Here is a 14,709-nt window from a genome sequence, read left to right as displayed (position 1 = left end):
TTATTATTGCCTCCGGCTAGCTTCATGTCATCTAGTTTGTCTTTTACTTCTCTCCTTTGATAGTATTATCAGGACCAATTTGTGAATCTGCCAGATGCATTTCCTCACAAAAAGATAAATCTAAGAAGGCTTGTGTTTTTCCCTTTCTCTTCCAGGACTGCTTGCATTAAAGGACTTCCTCATCCTTTTTTCATGAAACTGAGCTTGCTTAATCAGAGATGGAGCAAACTGACTGCAAACCCTACCTGCCTCTACCAAAAGTCAAGCATGAAATGGATCTAGCTTACACCAGTTCTTCTGATGAGAGTGAAGATGGAAGAAAACCAAGACAGTCATACAACTCCAGGGAGACCCTGCACGAGTATAACCAGGAGCTGAGGATGAATTACAATAGCCAGAGTCGAAAGAGGAAAGAAGTAGAAAAATCTACTCAAGGTATGTTTTTATTGGATCTTTATAACAAATATTATTTCTCATTAGAGAATGCTTGTGTGCATAAACTTTGTTTCAAAAATAAATCTGCTAATGTTAACTGGTTAATAATTCGCACTGCTTATATATGCTCAGAGAATCTATTGCATATGTCAGCCCAGCTGAGGTTGTAGGTTACATGTGCTTTTTAAGGATTATGCATGAATTTGGATGCTGCAGTCCTCTTATCAGAGCATTCAAAATTTGTCTAATCCTACAAATAGCCATTTATAGACTGAAGGATAAATAATTTATAGTAAGATGAAAAGTAAACAGCTAAGTGCTTTTCAAGCCATTGCTTATATGGGACAAAAGTCTCAAATAAATATTTGGCTGCTGACAAAGCTAGCAGGTTAGTGGAGACCACCAAACAGGGTTCCAGAAAGTCTATCACCATAACGTAGAAACATTGTGTAGCCGAGTCTGAAAGGAAAGTAAGAATTTTTTAGAACCCTTCCTACAATAGCCATATTTTGGAGCATATTCTTTGGGCAGCCTTAGTTTCTCAATTATGGATTGACAAGACAGTTTCTAACAAAAAACTAGTAGAAATACGATTTCCTGTTCCAATTGATAGATAAACTGTGTTAGACACTATTTTAATGACGTAGAAGATACTGACATTGGCACAAGGTTTTTTGTTTTTTTGTTTTGTTTTGTTTTGTCTTGTTTTGAGACAGAGTCTCACTCTGTTGCCCAGTCTGGAGTGCAATGGCGCAATCTCGGCTTACTGCAACCTCCACCTCCCGGGTTCAAGCGATTCTCCTGCCTCAGCCACCTGAGTAGCTGGGATTACAGGTGCGCCTCACCACACTCAGCTACGTTTTGTATTTTTAGTGGAGATGGGGTTTCACCATGTTGGTCAGGCTGGTCTCAAACTCCTGACCTCATGATCCACCCACCTCAGCCTCCGAAAATGCTGGGATTATAGGCATGAGCCAACGTGCCCGGATGGCACAAGTTATCTTTTTTATGAATAAGTTAATGCTGAGATAAAAAGTAATAGACTTAATTTTCTATGTCCTCCAAGTGTGGACTTGACTAGCAACAACAGCAAAACCTGAGAATTTTTTTAGAGTGTAAATTCTCCAGCCCCACTCTAGACATATTGAGTCAGAAACCCTGGGGGTGGGACCTATTTGTGGTTTAACAAACCCCCAGGGGATTCTGATTCCTGCTCAAGATTGAAGATTACTGCTTGAACCCCGAAATATGTTTACTCAGATGGCTTCAATGATCACATCTATTTGAGTGACTTTCAAATATTTATCTTCAGACCTAACCTCCTTCCTAAACTCTAGTCCTAAATTTTCAGTTAACCTCCCCGGCATTTCCAAATGAATAATACACTGACACCTCTAAACCAATCTATTTATAGTGGAAGCAATCATCTTAACACTCCTAATCCCACTCATCTTCCTTGTATCACCTACATCTGTTAATGATGCTCCCATTCTCCCAACCACACATACTTACTATATCTAATCAGTTTCCTCATCCAGCAGAGTTAATCTCTACATCTCTCAAATCCATTTTCTCCTCTCCATTTTCATGATCATTACTCTCATTATATCTCACCTAGATTGTTTTTTGTTTCTTAACTGGTCTACCGGGATCTCACTTCATCCCTTTTCAATCCCTTTGCTGTGCTGTTACATCTTTCTTGGGATACAATTTGCTGCTATCTCTCTTTATGCATATTCAACCATCTTTCAAGGCCTAGCTTACAAGCATCCTTTCCCACTGAATCCTTGCCTCACCATCACCCCCAACATCATCACTGTTTCACTGTGTAGGTGATCTTCCTCTGTGAACTTTGAAAATACATTCTTTTTACTTTTTTTTTTTTTTCTGACAGAGTCTTACTCTGTTGCCCAGGCTGGAATGCAGTGGCATGATCTTGGCTCACTGCAACCTCTGCCTCGTAGGCTCAAGTGATTCTCGTGCCTTAGCCTCCCGAGTAGCTGGGATTTCAGGTACGCGCCACCATGCCTGGCTAATGTTTTTGTATTTTTAGTAGAGATGGGGTTTCACCATATTGGCCAGGCTGGTCTTGAACTCCTGGCCTCATGTGATCTGCCCGCCTCGGCCTCCCAAAGTGCTGGGATTGCAGGCATAAGCCACCATGCCCTGCCTCTTTTTAACCTCTTCTTGTGGTTATATATATTCTCCTAGACTGCATACTCAATAAAGATGGGGATCATGACAGATCTCTATTTTCCATAAAATTTTGCATATAATATATGCTTTATAATTGTTTCATTTAAGGAATTAGTTGCTATCAACTGAAATATAAGTGCTTATCATGCATTGAAAACTACTCTTTAAATATTGCCATGTCAAATGCAATTATTACAAATGAAAATTACAGTACTCTAATTAGTACTGGAATCTTACATTTTAAAAACAACCTTAAATTGAGCCAAAATTTAAGATATTCATTCTAACAAATATACATTAAATATTTGTGATGTTAACTATATTACTCATTTTCATCCCTTAACATAATTGGTAAAAGTTTTATATCTTTCTTTTCAAGGAATTCATTTTAATATTTCCCATTTTTTTCAGTTAATATCATGTAAGTTTGTTCTAAAATAATTCTCTTCTTCTGCCTGACAATTGGGAAATTATTTCCTATGGAAATGTTTTTGGCTTTAGGAAATGCCTAGTTCTCATTAAAATACTTATCTGTAAGTTTGTCTTTAGAGAAGATGAATTTACAATTGTGATTTATGGGTTGTGGGTTTACGGTGTAGAGTGGTTGACCTAATATATTGTGAGTAGAAATAAGAATGCATTCTGGTGACAGTTCTAAAAACATAAGCAATTTTATGCTGAGTCAGTATAAAGAGCTGGCCAGCCTCAGATTTTGTCTGTGCGCTTTCATCAAAAGGAATTTGGGGTGAGGGAAGTTTGTCTCTATGATGTCATTCTAACTTCCTTTCAACGGATTCTTTTTATTCAATAAGCTTTTATTTACAAATTAATATGTGTCAGACCTTGAAGCCAATGCTGAGGATGGAGATGACTGCTTGCAGGAAACTTACAGTGCAGTGGAGAAAATAGACACTCAAAACACATTATTGCAATTAAATGTATGAAGTGGTTTTACAGATAAAAAAGGTGCTGTGGAAGTACACAGAATGAAACAATTAACTTCTTTAGAGGAATCAGAGTACATAGAAAGGTGATATTTGATCTAAGTTAAAATTCGAATAAAAGTTTACCAGAAGGACATTCCTAGAGAGCAGATAAGCAAGTGCAAAGTATACAGCTCTGTAGAAGGCCTGTAATGGTGAAACATTCAATATGGCTAGAGCAAGGAATGTTGGAGCCAGATTGTGAAGTCACGCATGCCCAATTTAGGAGTTTTTTAAAATTCCCTTTAAGCATCGAAAAAGAAAGCTTTCAATTAGTGGAGAATTTCATGATCAATTGTAATTTTTAGGATAAGAAGTGTATACAGGGGAATTGTAGAAGTGTAGGCAGCAGTGTAGAAGATTGATTGCAATTGGAAATAATGGGATGCAGGGAGAAAAATCTGTGAGGCCACTGAATTAGGCCAGAGCTAAGAATCGCGTTAGAGGTCCAAACAATGTCTGTGGAGATGAAGAGACACACTCAAGAGATACAAGTGTGTTCGAATTGATAGAACCGCATAATTGATTACTGGTTGAGGTTGAAGGAAATAAGAGTCAAGGATGACTTTAAAGTTTTAAGTTTGGGAAACTGAGAGAATAGTGATTAATTTACCAAGAGAAGGAACACAGCAGGAGGAGCAGGTTTGGAAGGGAAAATGAGTTTCTTTTTAGACATGTTAAGTTTAAGATGCTGGTATGACATCCAGGTAGCTTTTCCCATCAGCGATTGGAAAAGTGTGTCTAGGATTCAGAACAGATCTGGGCTGTTGTTATAAGTAGATTTGAGCTCATCAGTGTCTCAGAATAGAGATGCCAGGGGATGGATGAGATTACCCAGGGAGAGTGTGTAGAAGGTTGAGACTAGAAAAAGGCCAAGGACAAAAACCTGAATCTATCATCCATGAACTGACATAAACACATTTTGAACCAATTTATATTTTTAGCCAGCACCATCCTTCAGTGCACTGACTTATATAAAATAAAGTATACAGACCCGGGAACTAAAAGTCTGGAAACAGTATCTCATCTGCCGCTGACTGCCAATCACTAGAGACACCTAGGAGGGAAAATATGTACCCTTTTGAAGGAGAAATGACTTATCTTATGTTAGGCAAAATAGTGGGCCTAATTATCATCTTTTTTGGTAAGATCTGGAATCCTCTTTATTGTCTTAGTCCATGTATTACCACCTGTGAGTCAGAAAAAAATGTTTTTAATTTTTGCAAATGTATGTCAGTAGTTGAATCTTGCATCAACCAAGGTGAAGTTGAGCCTGACTCATTATTTTAAAGGAATAAGATCTCAAAAAAATAATTGAGTTTTAGATCAGGAAGGATGAATGCAAACAAAATGTTGATTGGGCACCTGCTATGGTGCCAGGTACGGTACTAGATGCCTTTTAAGTTTACTAGTTATGTAAACTTAAGCAAGATACTTCAGCTCTGAATCTGTTTTTTCTTCTGCAAAATTGACTTCATCATCATCACCATCATCACAATAATAATGATAAATTTGGAATTGTACCTACTCTATTCTAGCACTCTGCAAGGTGCTTTACATTTGCTCCTCATAAACACCTGAAGAGGTATGCGCTATTATCCCCAGTTTACAGATGAGGTAACTGAGGCTTGGAGAGACATAACTTGCCAGAGGTTGCACAGCTAAAGGAGAGGTGAGAGTTAGGATCAGAAATCAAGTCGGTGGCTCTAAAGCCCCCATTCTTCACTATACCACACTGTCTTCCATACCTATGTCAGGAGGTTGTGATAAGTATTGAATGCCATCATGAGAGTGATGATCTTTAGGAATTCAAAAAATGTTAGTTTCCCTTCATTTTCTTCAACAACCTTGCCAGCCTCCAGTGACCAAGCGTTTATAAGGAGGTTAAACGCCTTTTCATTCTGATTATCATTAGAAAAGGGCAGATGATATGCTCTATAATTTACCATGAAATATTCCTGAGTCTGCTTATTTCCACTTTTTAGGGAAGTTAATGTTTTATCCAATTGAAGACTTGTTTTGAGAAGTATTAATAAGAGAAAATACTCTATACCAGCTGAAGATATGTTCATATTATCTTTATTTTCCAAAACAGCAGCGCCCTACTCCGTGTATATGTGGAATGCTGGACTCTAAAACTGAATTTCTTATTTTCCAAAAGCTTTTGAATTAAGGGATGGACACTAATATAATATTATTCACAATTCTTTGCTAACAGGATGAATGAGCCCTAGGCAGGTTTATTTCATATGACTTTTGGCAGGTTGACTAGCAGGGGAAGATTTCCTAGAGGTACACAGGCTAGCTATTTTTCCCAAGCAGCCTCACATCCAAGGAGGCATCAGTTAACTAAGAAATTAGTATTAAAAATGAAAATATAAATGCATGGAGATATATATACCAAGGGTAATAATTTTAGTTATGCGAATTGGCCAATAATTTTATATAGATAAGATTAGTTTTTGAATATCCCCATTTTACTGCAAAGTAATTATGAATGAGAAGTCATCCATGCATAAAAAGGAGGTATGTTGAGGACCTGATACAAATCTCACAAGGTCATAGACTCCTAAGGTATTACAGATGACACAAACATTTCATTTCTGTCATCTAAATCTGTTCTTTTAACGCTTCTTTTTCTCCGAATAGCATTTTTGTTTGGTTGGTTGGTTGTTTTTCTCTTCAAGATTACAACCTAAACCTTTATCTCACATTATTGCCATCTGGTGGAAAAAAATTTAAACTGCCATTTTTTTTTTTTTTTTTTTTTGAGTTGGAGTTTTGTCGCCCAGGCTGGAGTGCATTGGCATGATCTTGGCTCACTGCAAACTCCGCCTCCCAGGTTCAAGCGATTCTCCTGCCTCAGTCTCCTGAGTAGCTGGGATTACAGGCGTGTGCTACCACACCTTGCTAATTTTTGTATTTTTAATAGGGACGAAGTTTCACCATGTTGGCTAGGCTGGTCTCAAACTCCTGACCTCAAGTGATCTGCCCAACTCAGGCTCCCAAAGTGCTGGGATTACAGGTGTGAGCCACCATGCCCAGCCCAAACTGCCAATTTTTTTTTGCCAAGATTACATGGAAGCAAAGTTTATCTGTCATCCATTCATCCATGCATCCAACCATCCATCCATCCATCCATCTATCCATCCGTCCATTTGTTCATTTATACACTTATGCATCAGCATTTATTTAATGTAAACTATGTACCAGGTACTGTTCTAGGTAAATGAAGTTAATCTTGAAATAAATGTACCCTAGTGACTATGATTTTCTCTCTTTTTGCCCCAGTATGATAAGCCACTTCATCCCACAGGAAAAAATGCTTAAGCAGCACTGCCACCTGTGCAGTCTTTGCCCTCAAAATTTAAGAAGTGCATTTCTCTATTCTTATATCAGGCATTTAGCAGTAGTTTAAATGATTGTTTGCTTATATGTAGACAGTTTAGATATCAGTTCCTTCAAAATCCTTGAAAGAACTCTTAATCTCAGGATCTGTATTTACATGGCAAAGATCACAGATGGCAGGTGTAATATTAATGTGGCAAAACCTATGAAATGAAAATTTCAGCAGAATTTGATCACATTTAATGAATTATCTGCTGTGAGCATACTATGCTTCTAGTTGTCACAAGTTTCTAGCACAAAATCCATAATGACTGCTCTGAAAGAACTTAGACTGTAAGAGAAATTAGCCAAGTTATTTAACAATAACTCCAATTGGCTCATGTCTTTCAACTAGTAACATTTGTTCATGAAAATTCATTCAATAAGTATTTACTTACACAGCACCTAAAACTGGAATGGAATGTCCATGACACTTGTGCCACTGCTCCCTCTATTTGTCCCATGGAAGACATCCCTAATTAATCATGATGCTCTTTCCCCTGTTGAGACCAGCTTCAGCCTCACATCCCTTTCAAAATGGCATTTCACGCAAGCATTGTCAATCAATTAGAGTTGAAAAAGGACAAAACCTATTTCTAAACTTTGGTTTGCTTATCTGTGCAAAGTTCTTTGTTAAACTATGAAGATTATAGGTGAGTAAGAAGCAATCTTTGCCCTCAATAAATTCATAGTACAGTTGGGAAGGTACATGTCAATCAGCAATAGTGATGCAATATGATTGGTGTGATAATAGTGGTATATGTAAAGTACCATGGGGGTCTAGAAGCTAGAACCATGCTGTGTATTCTGCCTAGGGCATGGTGACATTGATTATGAGAGAAATATCTAGCATTTATGCAACAACAGACCGGAAGTAAGGCACTTTAAATGGATTCTGTTATTTAATCTTCCCAGCAATGCTATAAGGTTGGGATCATTATTATACCCATTTTACAATGAATAAAATAAGCACAGAGATGCTAAGTAACTTGCCCAATATTACAGAGGTAGTAAGTGATAGAACTAGCATTGGAACCCAGGCAGTCTGAAATTAGAGCCCATTGTCATAACTACTATGGACAGATAGACTGCTGTAAATTTAGATCAGTTTTAAAGAAATGGTGTCAGTGTGTGTGTGTGTGTGTGCGTGCGTGTTGTATGTGTTTATGCATGTATTTGGAGACATGTAATATTGCTAAAATGTCCATATTACCCAAAGTGATCAATAGATTCAATGTAATCCCTATCAAAATCCCAATGTCATTTTTCTCAGAAATAGGTGGTTCTATTCTATGAAACTACGGGAGTAAAAGAGATGACCAGTGAAAATACATACAATCAGAAATAATGAGAGCCAATTATCATACCCTGAGAAGCACTGAATTTAAAATAGTGGGCAGAAGCAATGAAGTGGTCTTGATATGTCATAGAAGAACAAAAAGGAATGAGTATCACATAAGCCAGAGGAGGAGACTTTTCAGCAGGAAGATGTAACTAATATTGTCAAATAAAGACAGTAACACAGCCAGTTTAGAAGGTCATTGCTGACTTTAGACTAGAGATTGTTCACTTTGACTGGACATTAAAATCATCTGGAGAGTTTTACAAACCTCAATTCCAAGACTGTTCCCCAGACCAATTAAATCAGAATTTCCAGTGGGCGGGACTCAGGCATTTAAAAAAAATATCCTTGGGGGATGCCAATGTGCATCCAAGATAGGGATCCACTGCCTTAAAATAAGCAGTTTCAATAATATTAGAGAAAGATGCCAACTCACAAGGATTTGAAGGGTGAGTGCAAGTGAATGTAGATGTGTTTATTGCCATAAGGCTCAACTGGAGAATGTTTCTGGATCTCAGTTGGAAGGAAAGGCTTTGAAAGGGGAATGTTCACTGCATCCTCTAAGACAGGAAGTAAATTACAAAATATAGTGGTGAGAAGTTAAAGTAGTTTATGACTTGATGGTCTCACCCAAGAAAAATGAGAGACAGGGTTATGTGCTGAAAGTGTGAATCAAGTCAGAGGCTTCAGATGAGTAGTGAGGTAAGTTTTTGACGAGGCCAAAACAGAATTGCACATGCCTATCTAGAGCTCAGGTGAGGTGGAACTGTAGATGGAGATGTGGGAACATTAATGACAATAAATATTGTTGACCACTATGTGCCAAGTACTCTGCTAACTGAGCTAGCATATATTTTTTATTTAGTCCTTATTTGCAACCCTATGATGTAAAGATAATTATCATGGTGGTGGGAGGCAACCAAGCAGTAAACTCTGCCCCTACATTTCACCCTCCCTTGCCATTATGTCATCTTGATTTACTACTGTCACCATCAACTAGGAAGTTTTCCACTTAGTGCCAAAACCACAGATGGTCTGGGTTTTGTTTCTAACAAGAGAGGTAATATTTCCTTATATAAACATTTATACAACACATCCCTTCATATAAATGATTTTACAAATTTTGCTGATGAGTATGAATGTATATATTGTACAGGTAAGTCTGGAACCCAGTATTGGAGAAGGGAAAGAAGCCAGAAAAGTGGATAAATGGAGGAGGGAGGTTTATAGTGGTGCAGTGTAGATGTTGCACCTTCAGGCATCTTTTTGAAGGTCATCATTTCCGTAAAACTCCCTCTTTCCCCTTCATCAGTTAGCTAGGAGTATAGGTAACCACAGTCAGTGACAGTCCATCACTTCCTAGATACCAATTTATTACCAAATGGTAGGAGTCACCTAGTAGGGCTAAGTTTGATTTAAATAATTTGCTATATATATTCTTAAATTAACTTTATGAAACAATATACAATTACAGCTAACTACATACATATTACACAAATGTAATTTTACCTTTGACCATCACGTCTCTTTGTGGACATTCTTTAGCTAGGAAAAGCTAGGTCAGTTTCAAAATTCTTTGGTCTTGCTGCTTCTGAGGCTACATGACTTTTTGATCTCAGTCTGAAAATAGCTCTTACCTCTGCACATTCATTCTATTTCTATGGTCTATCTCTGAGCCCACTTTGCTCAATTCTATGTTCAACCCTTTGCTGCTTCTTCCTAAATCTAGATTAAAAACTGTACCATAGTATGAGAATTGATTCTAGTGTTTTCTTCTTAAATAACTCTTCACCAAATGGAATTGTGTATGTCTTTTGAGGATCTACATAATATCAGAAGGAAAAGACTGACTCCCTGGCTAAGTGTCACATAGATGATTGTCCCCTGGGAAACAAAGCAACTGGTTTTTGGGGTACATAATTTTGTTCCTCCTTTTAAATTGCTTCAGCTACTGGGCAGGATCAAAGGGGATACATATTCATGGGACTGTGAAGACTGGGAAAAAGAGCTTTGTCTTTTTTTCTTTTAACACTTTAGGACCCATTTATTATATAATAACACAAAGAGGCAGAGACACGGGTCAGTAAGATAATCTGAATAGACATCATGGCTAACACAATAGATAACATGGCTGAAGTAGCGGGACTGTTCAAGAATGATGTAAAAGGAAAGTTAGTGAAATATAGAAGGAATCAGTTGCCAAACCTAAAGAGTGAAGTGAAAAGACATGGATTTGATTCAATAGATGACAGGGAACCTCGGAGGGTTTCAGTTCATAGGATTGATTGGAACTATATCCAAATTACATGCTGCTTCTCTTTTATTACAAGGATTTGAGGAAGATTCAGAAATGGCATTTTGAAATGTAGCAATATTTCATATTAACAGTCAAAAGCAGTTTTAAATATCTGCAAAGGCATAACCATGAGGTACGCCAACATGTCCTGTCAGGAAATCATCCTGTCAGCAAACTGTTATTCTGCTTTTTTGGTCATCTGTGATGCAGAGCTGGCTCCATATACAAATAAGTTCTATTTATTTTCAACACTTTTTTTCTCATTATAATTCTGAAAGGGTCTAGAGGTGACTGAAGATAAACTTTGAATCCCTTGAAACCTTGACAGTATTCTCATTTGAAGCCTTTATACCAAAAGATGAGGATTCTTCTGTCCCACCAGTATAAACTGAGCCATATGCAGTGCTATTTTGGTGCCAGTCATTCTTGTGACACATGAAGTATTTAGTTTTGTTACACCAGAGTCAAACTGTTAGAGGAAATGACCCTTTGTGTCTTTTATGTCATGGAAGAAAGCAGTTAGAAATAAGCTCAAAGGCAAAAAAAATTAATAAGGACACACCCAAACCTTTCATGAAATTTAAAGGTTTGAGTTAAGATTTATTTCTCAAGCTTCAACTGAGATATTTATAAGGCTTCACTACTAAAGTCCAATTATGTCTTCTCATTAATGGTTCAAGTCCAAAGTTTCAAGAACACTTAAAAAATTATCACATTGACATACAACCAGGCTGAATGCTAATGTGTCTCAAATTATTCAACAAATATGGTCAAAAATTACCTTCACTAACTTGAAAAAAGTAATCTGTGGTTTTGATAAATGAGATGGTCACAAGAAATGCAGAATTTTATTGTATGTTTTATACGAATACATATACATACTAATGTCATATATTTAGTAATCAGATGCACACACACACACACACACCCATACACACACACACACACACCCCCCATACATAAGGAACAGTGAAGTGAATCAATTTGTAATGGGGTTGTTCTCTAATTTTTTTCTATTTATTGCATTTTCTTAAGCAAGATGTACTAGTATATGATAATGGAAAGGCAAAACAGAAGAGATGTTATATGGAGCAGCAACTAACATTCAAACATGGATGCTTATGCTCCTTTTTCTCCTGCAGCTTCCCATCCCACATACTCTAAGCCCCAGGTATGCTTGTCAAGTGCTAGTGGTTGGCAAGCTTTATGTTTCTTATTGGTTTCCTTCAGACTACCTCTAGGATAGAGGACAACCAACCTGATTTCTGAAGCATTCTAACCATAACACACAGCCAAGATATTTAGTCAGTGTGTTCTTTCGAATCTGCAATATGATTGGCAGTACCAAAGCATCTGGCCAATGGACCAGGGAACATACCTGATCAATTTAACTTAAAAGTACAAGCTACAAGCGGGCTGGCTGTAGCATCATTCTGCCACCATGATTTTATAATTTACTTTAGAGCTTGGAACAGTATTTGGCACATAATATGTATTCAGTGAATATTTATTGAACAAATTAATTTATTAAATGTATAACAGCACTTTCTTTTGGTAAATTAAGTTGGAAAGAGACTCAAATTAGAATTTTCCCTATTTGTCACATTGATTGTTTTATATATATATATATATATATATATTTTTAACTTTTCATAGAAAAGTATGTGGTAGTTTTAGTAAATGATGTTTTGTCATAACATAAAAATCAAGTTTAGATAAAATAATTACACAACTGAAGTCCAAGTTCATAACCCTTTGCAGTTAACAAGAGTTAGTCTAAAATTTATTGGCTAAAGGCTTTCTAAAATACATGTGTCTTCTTTATACCACTCCTTGGTTTGTAGAATTGCATTTGGATGTGGAATTGATACCACTCCTTGGTTTGTAGAATTGCATTTGGATGTGGAATTGGTTTAGAACATTGTTTGTATACACAGAAGGATGTTATTCTGGTCAGCTGCTTCCACTTTCATTGCACTAGACTATAGATATAGAAGCCATTGAAAAATGGCCTCAATGTAGAAATGAAGAGAACCTAAAAGCTTGGAGGTGGCTTTGTATTTTTGATATTTGTCTCATTTTTATCAATGCCAACTACTGGGGTGAATGGAAATGTAGATATTCCAATTAAACAAGGCTACTTTTTATTTTGTGGGTTTTTTTATTAATTGTGGCTGCACTGTACTAATAAGATGATTCAAAATGTATATTTGAAACTTTTATTTGCATGTATTTATGTACTGTGGGATTAAAATGTACATTTCAATATAAAGTCTGAAGCCTATGTTGTTAGAATTGTGACTTCATAAGAATACTGTGAAGTCTGTCACAGTAGAATTTATAATCTTACATGACATCCGAATTCAACAAGAGTGTCTTGAGAAAGTTGCCTTTTTAACACACTAAACAGACTTTTCACAGTCATTCTTTTGGTAAAACACGTGCACTTTTACTAAAATAAAGCTTTAAAACATGGGAACTATAAAAGGAAAACAATTATGCAGTTTTTATTACTCAGATTCGGAACCAAAGTTCATAGCACTTAAAACTGAATCACAAGGCTGTCAAGGACCTTGAGAGAACGTACCTTTCAGGCAGGACCACACTAAGCCTACCCAGCTAAAAATTACATAAAATTTGATTCTATTTCAGCCCTGTCACCAAGCTTTTGTGATAGTGTGTTGATTTTTTACTGCCTACATTATTATAATTCTACATAAACTTTCATTCTACTTATACTTAAGTCTCACCAGAGTTCAACTCAGCAATCACTATTTCCAAAAGAAGTATTCAATACCTATTTGTTGATCACTGATTTTGAAGGCATCAGGAAATTTCTACCATTTTCTAGTGTTTGACAGTATTTAGCACTAAGCACATTTTACTAAAATTCCACTGCTCCTTTCCTCTTAGAGAGCATGGAGTATAACCAACAACCATTAACCAGTAAGTAGATACTTTGATACAGTGCAATATTTTGCACATAATAGGCCAAGTATTTAACAAACATTTAGTAAATTGAATTAAAAAGTTGATTGTCTTTGTTTTGGTGTATTTGTTGCTTAATTATTCATGATGGTATAATAGAAAGAATACTGAACTAATAGCAATTTGGGTTCAAATTGCTCTTTTACTTAATAGCCTAGCACAGTATCATCACAGAATAAGTGCTTAGGAAATATTTCCTGAATGAATTAATGAATTGAGTTGAATAAATGAAGCCTTGGGCCCCCTTTCCCCTGCAACCCTCTCATATGGCTCCTCTCACTTTTCAGTGTGCCTCAAGGATGGCTTTCCCCTGTGGCCACTGTTTCTCCATCAAGGGTGCCTTTGGAGCCTACTCTTCATTATCCTATGCTCTACAAACCAAATTCTTTACTACAGCACTAAGACTCCTCTACCCTATGTTAAAAACCAACAAGCCTCAATAAAATACTAAACCTACTTCATGGTACATGCCATTCAGCTATACCCCTACCAACCTTAAAGGCATGGTACCTCATTTCTTTTATGTTTTTGGATCTGATAAAATTATTCCTATTGATCCAAATTTGGCTATACTCCTGGGTACATTTGCATCAGCTCTCATCTCTGACTGAAGCACTGTTCCAAACCCATTCTTCCCCTTTAGGGGAAGGAACAATAAAGTGGATCAATTTGTAATGGGATTGTTCTCTAATTTTTTACTTGGCTAGGTACTTCTCAGCCTGTGAGTCTCCATTAGAGTCTCTACCTAGAAACTACTTGCTCTGGAAAGCCTGCCTTGGTGCCATGCAATCTTGGGTGGATGCTCCTGCTGTATACTCCTACAGCAGTCTGTACTTATTACTACTGTAGCACTAATCACCATGAATTGTAATTGGCTTGTTTGTTTCTCCACCTAGACTGTAAACTTATTGAGGTCAGGAACTATGCCTTATTTACTTTTATAAACCCTGCCATATAGTAAGTGCTCAACAGTTTTTTTCTTATAATGAGATAACTTTTACAACGTTTTGTTTCCACTTATGTAAAGTGAGGATGTTTCCTCGCTGTGGTGCAGAGGATAAATGGAAATTGTATACATAAAT

The 14,709-nt window shown here is 36.8% G+C and overlaps 1 protein-coding gene across 4 annotated transcripts in view; it reads left to right on the top strand.

Moving 5' to 3' along the window:
- The window catches only part of TENM1 (teneurin transmembrane protein 1), an 831,890-nt gene that overhangs the window by 239,615 nt on the left and 577,566 nt on the right, over positions 1–14,709 (top strand). For all 4 annotated transcript variants that reach the window (XM_055376889.1, XM_055376891.1, XM_055376888.1 and 1 more), the window contains one exon: positions 156–435. In XM_055376889.1, coding sequence (XP_055232864.1) covers positions 219–435 — 217 coding nt within the window. In that variant the 5' untranslated portion in view covers positions 156–218. The remainder of the gene's footprint in view (positions 1–155; positions 436–14,709) is intronic.

The sequence above is a fragment of the Gorilla gorilla genome, chromosome X, assembly GCF_029281585.2.
Source record: "Gorilla gorilla gorilla isolate KB3781 chromosome X, NHGRI_mGorGor1-v2.1_pri, whole genome shotgun sequence".
Taxonomy (NCBI): Eukaryota; Metazoa; Chordata; class Mammalia; order Primates; family Hominidae; genus Gorilla; species Gorilla gorilla.
The sequence above is the reverse complement of the archived record's forward strand: the minus strand, read 5'-3'. Positions and strand labels throughout refer to the sequence as shown.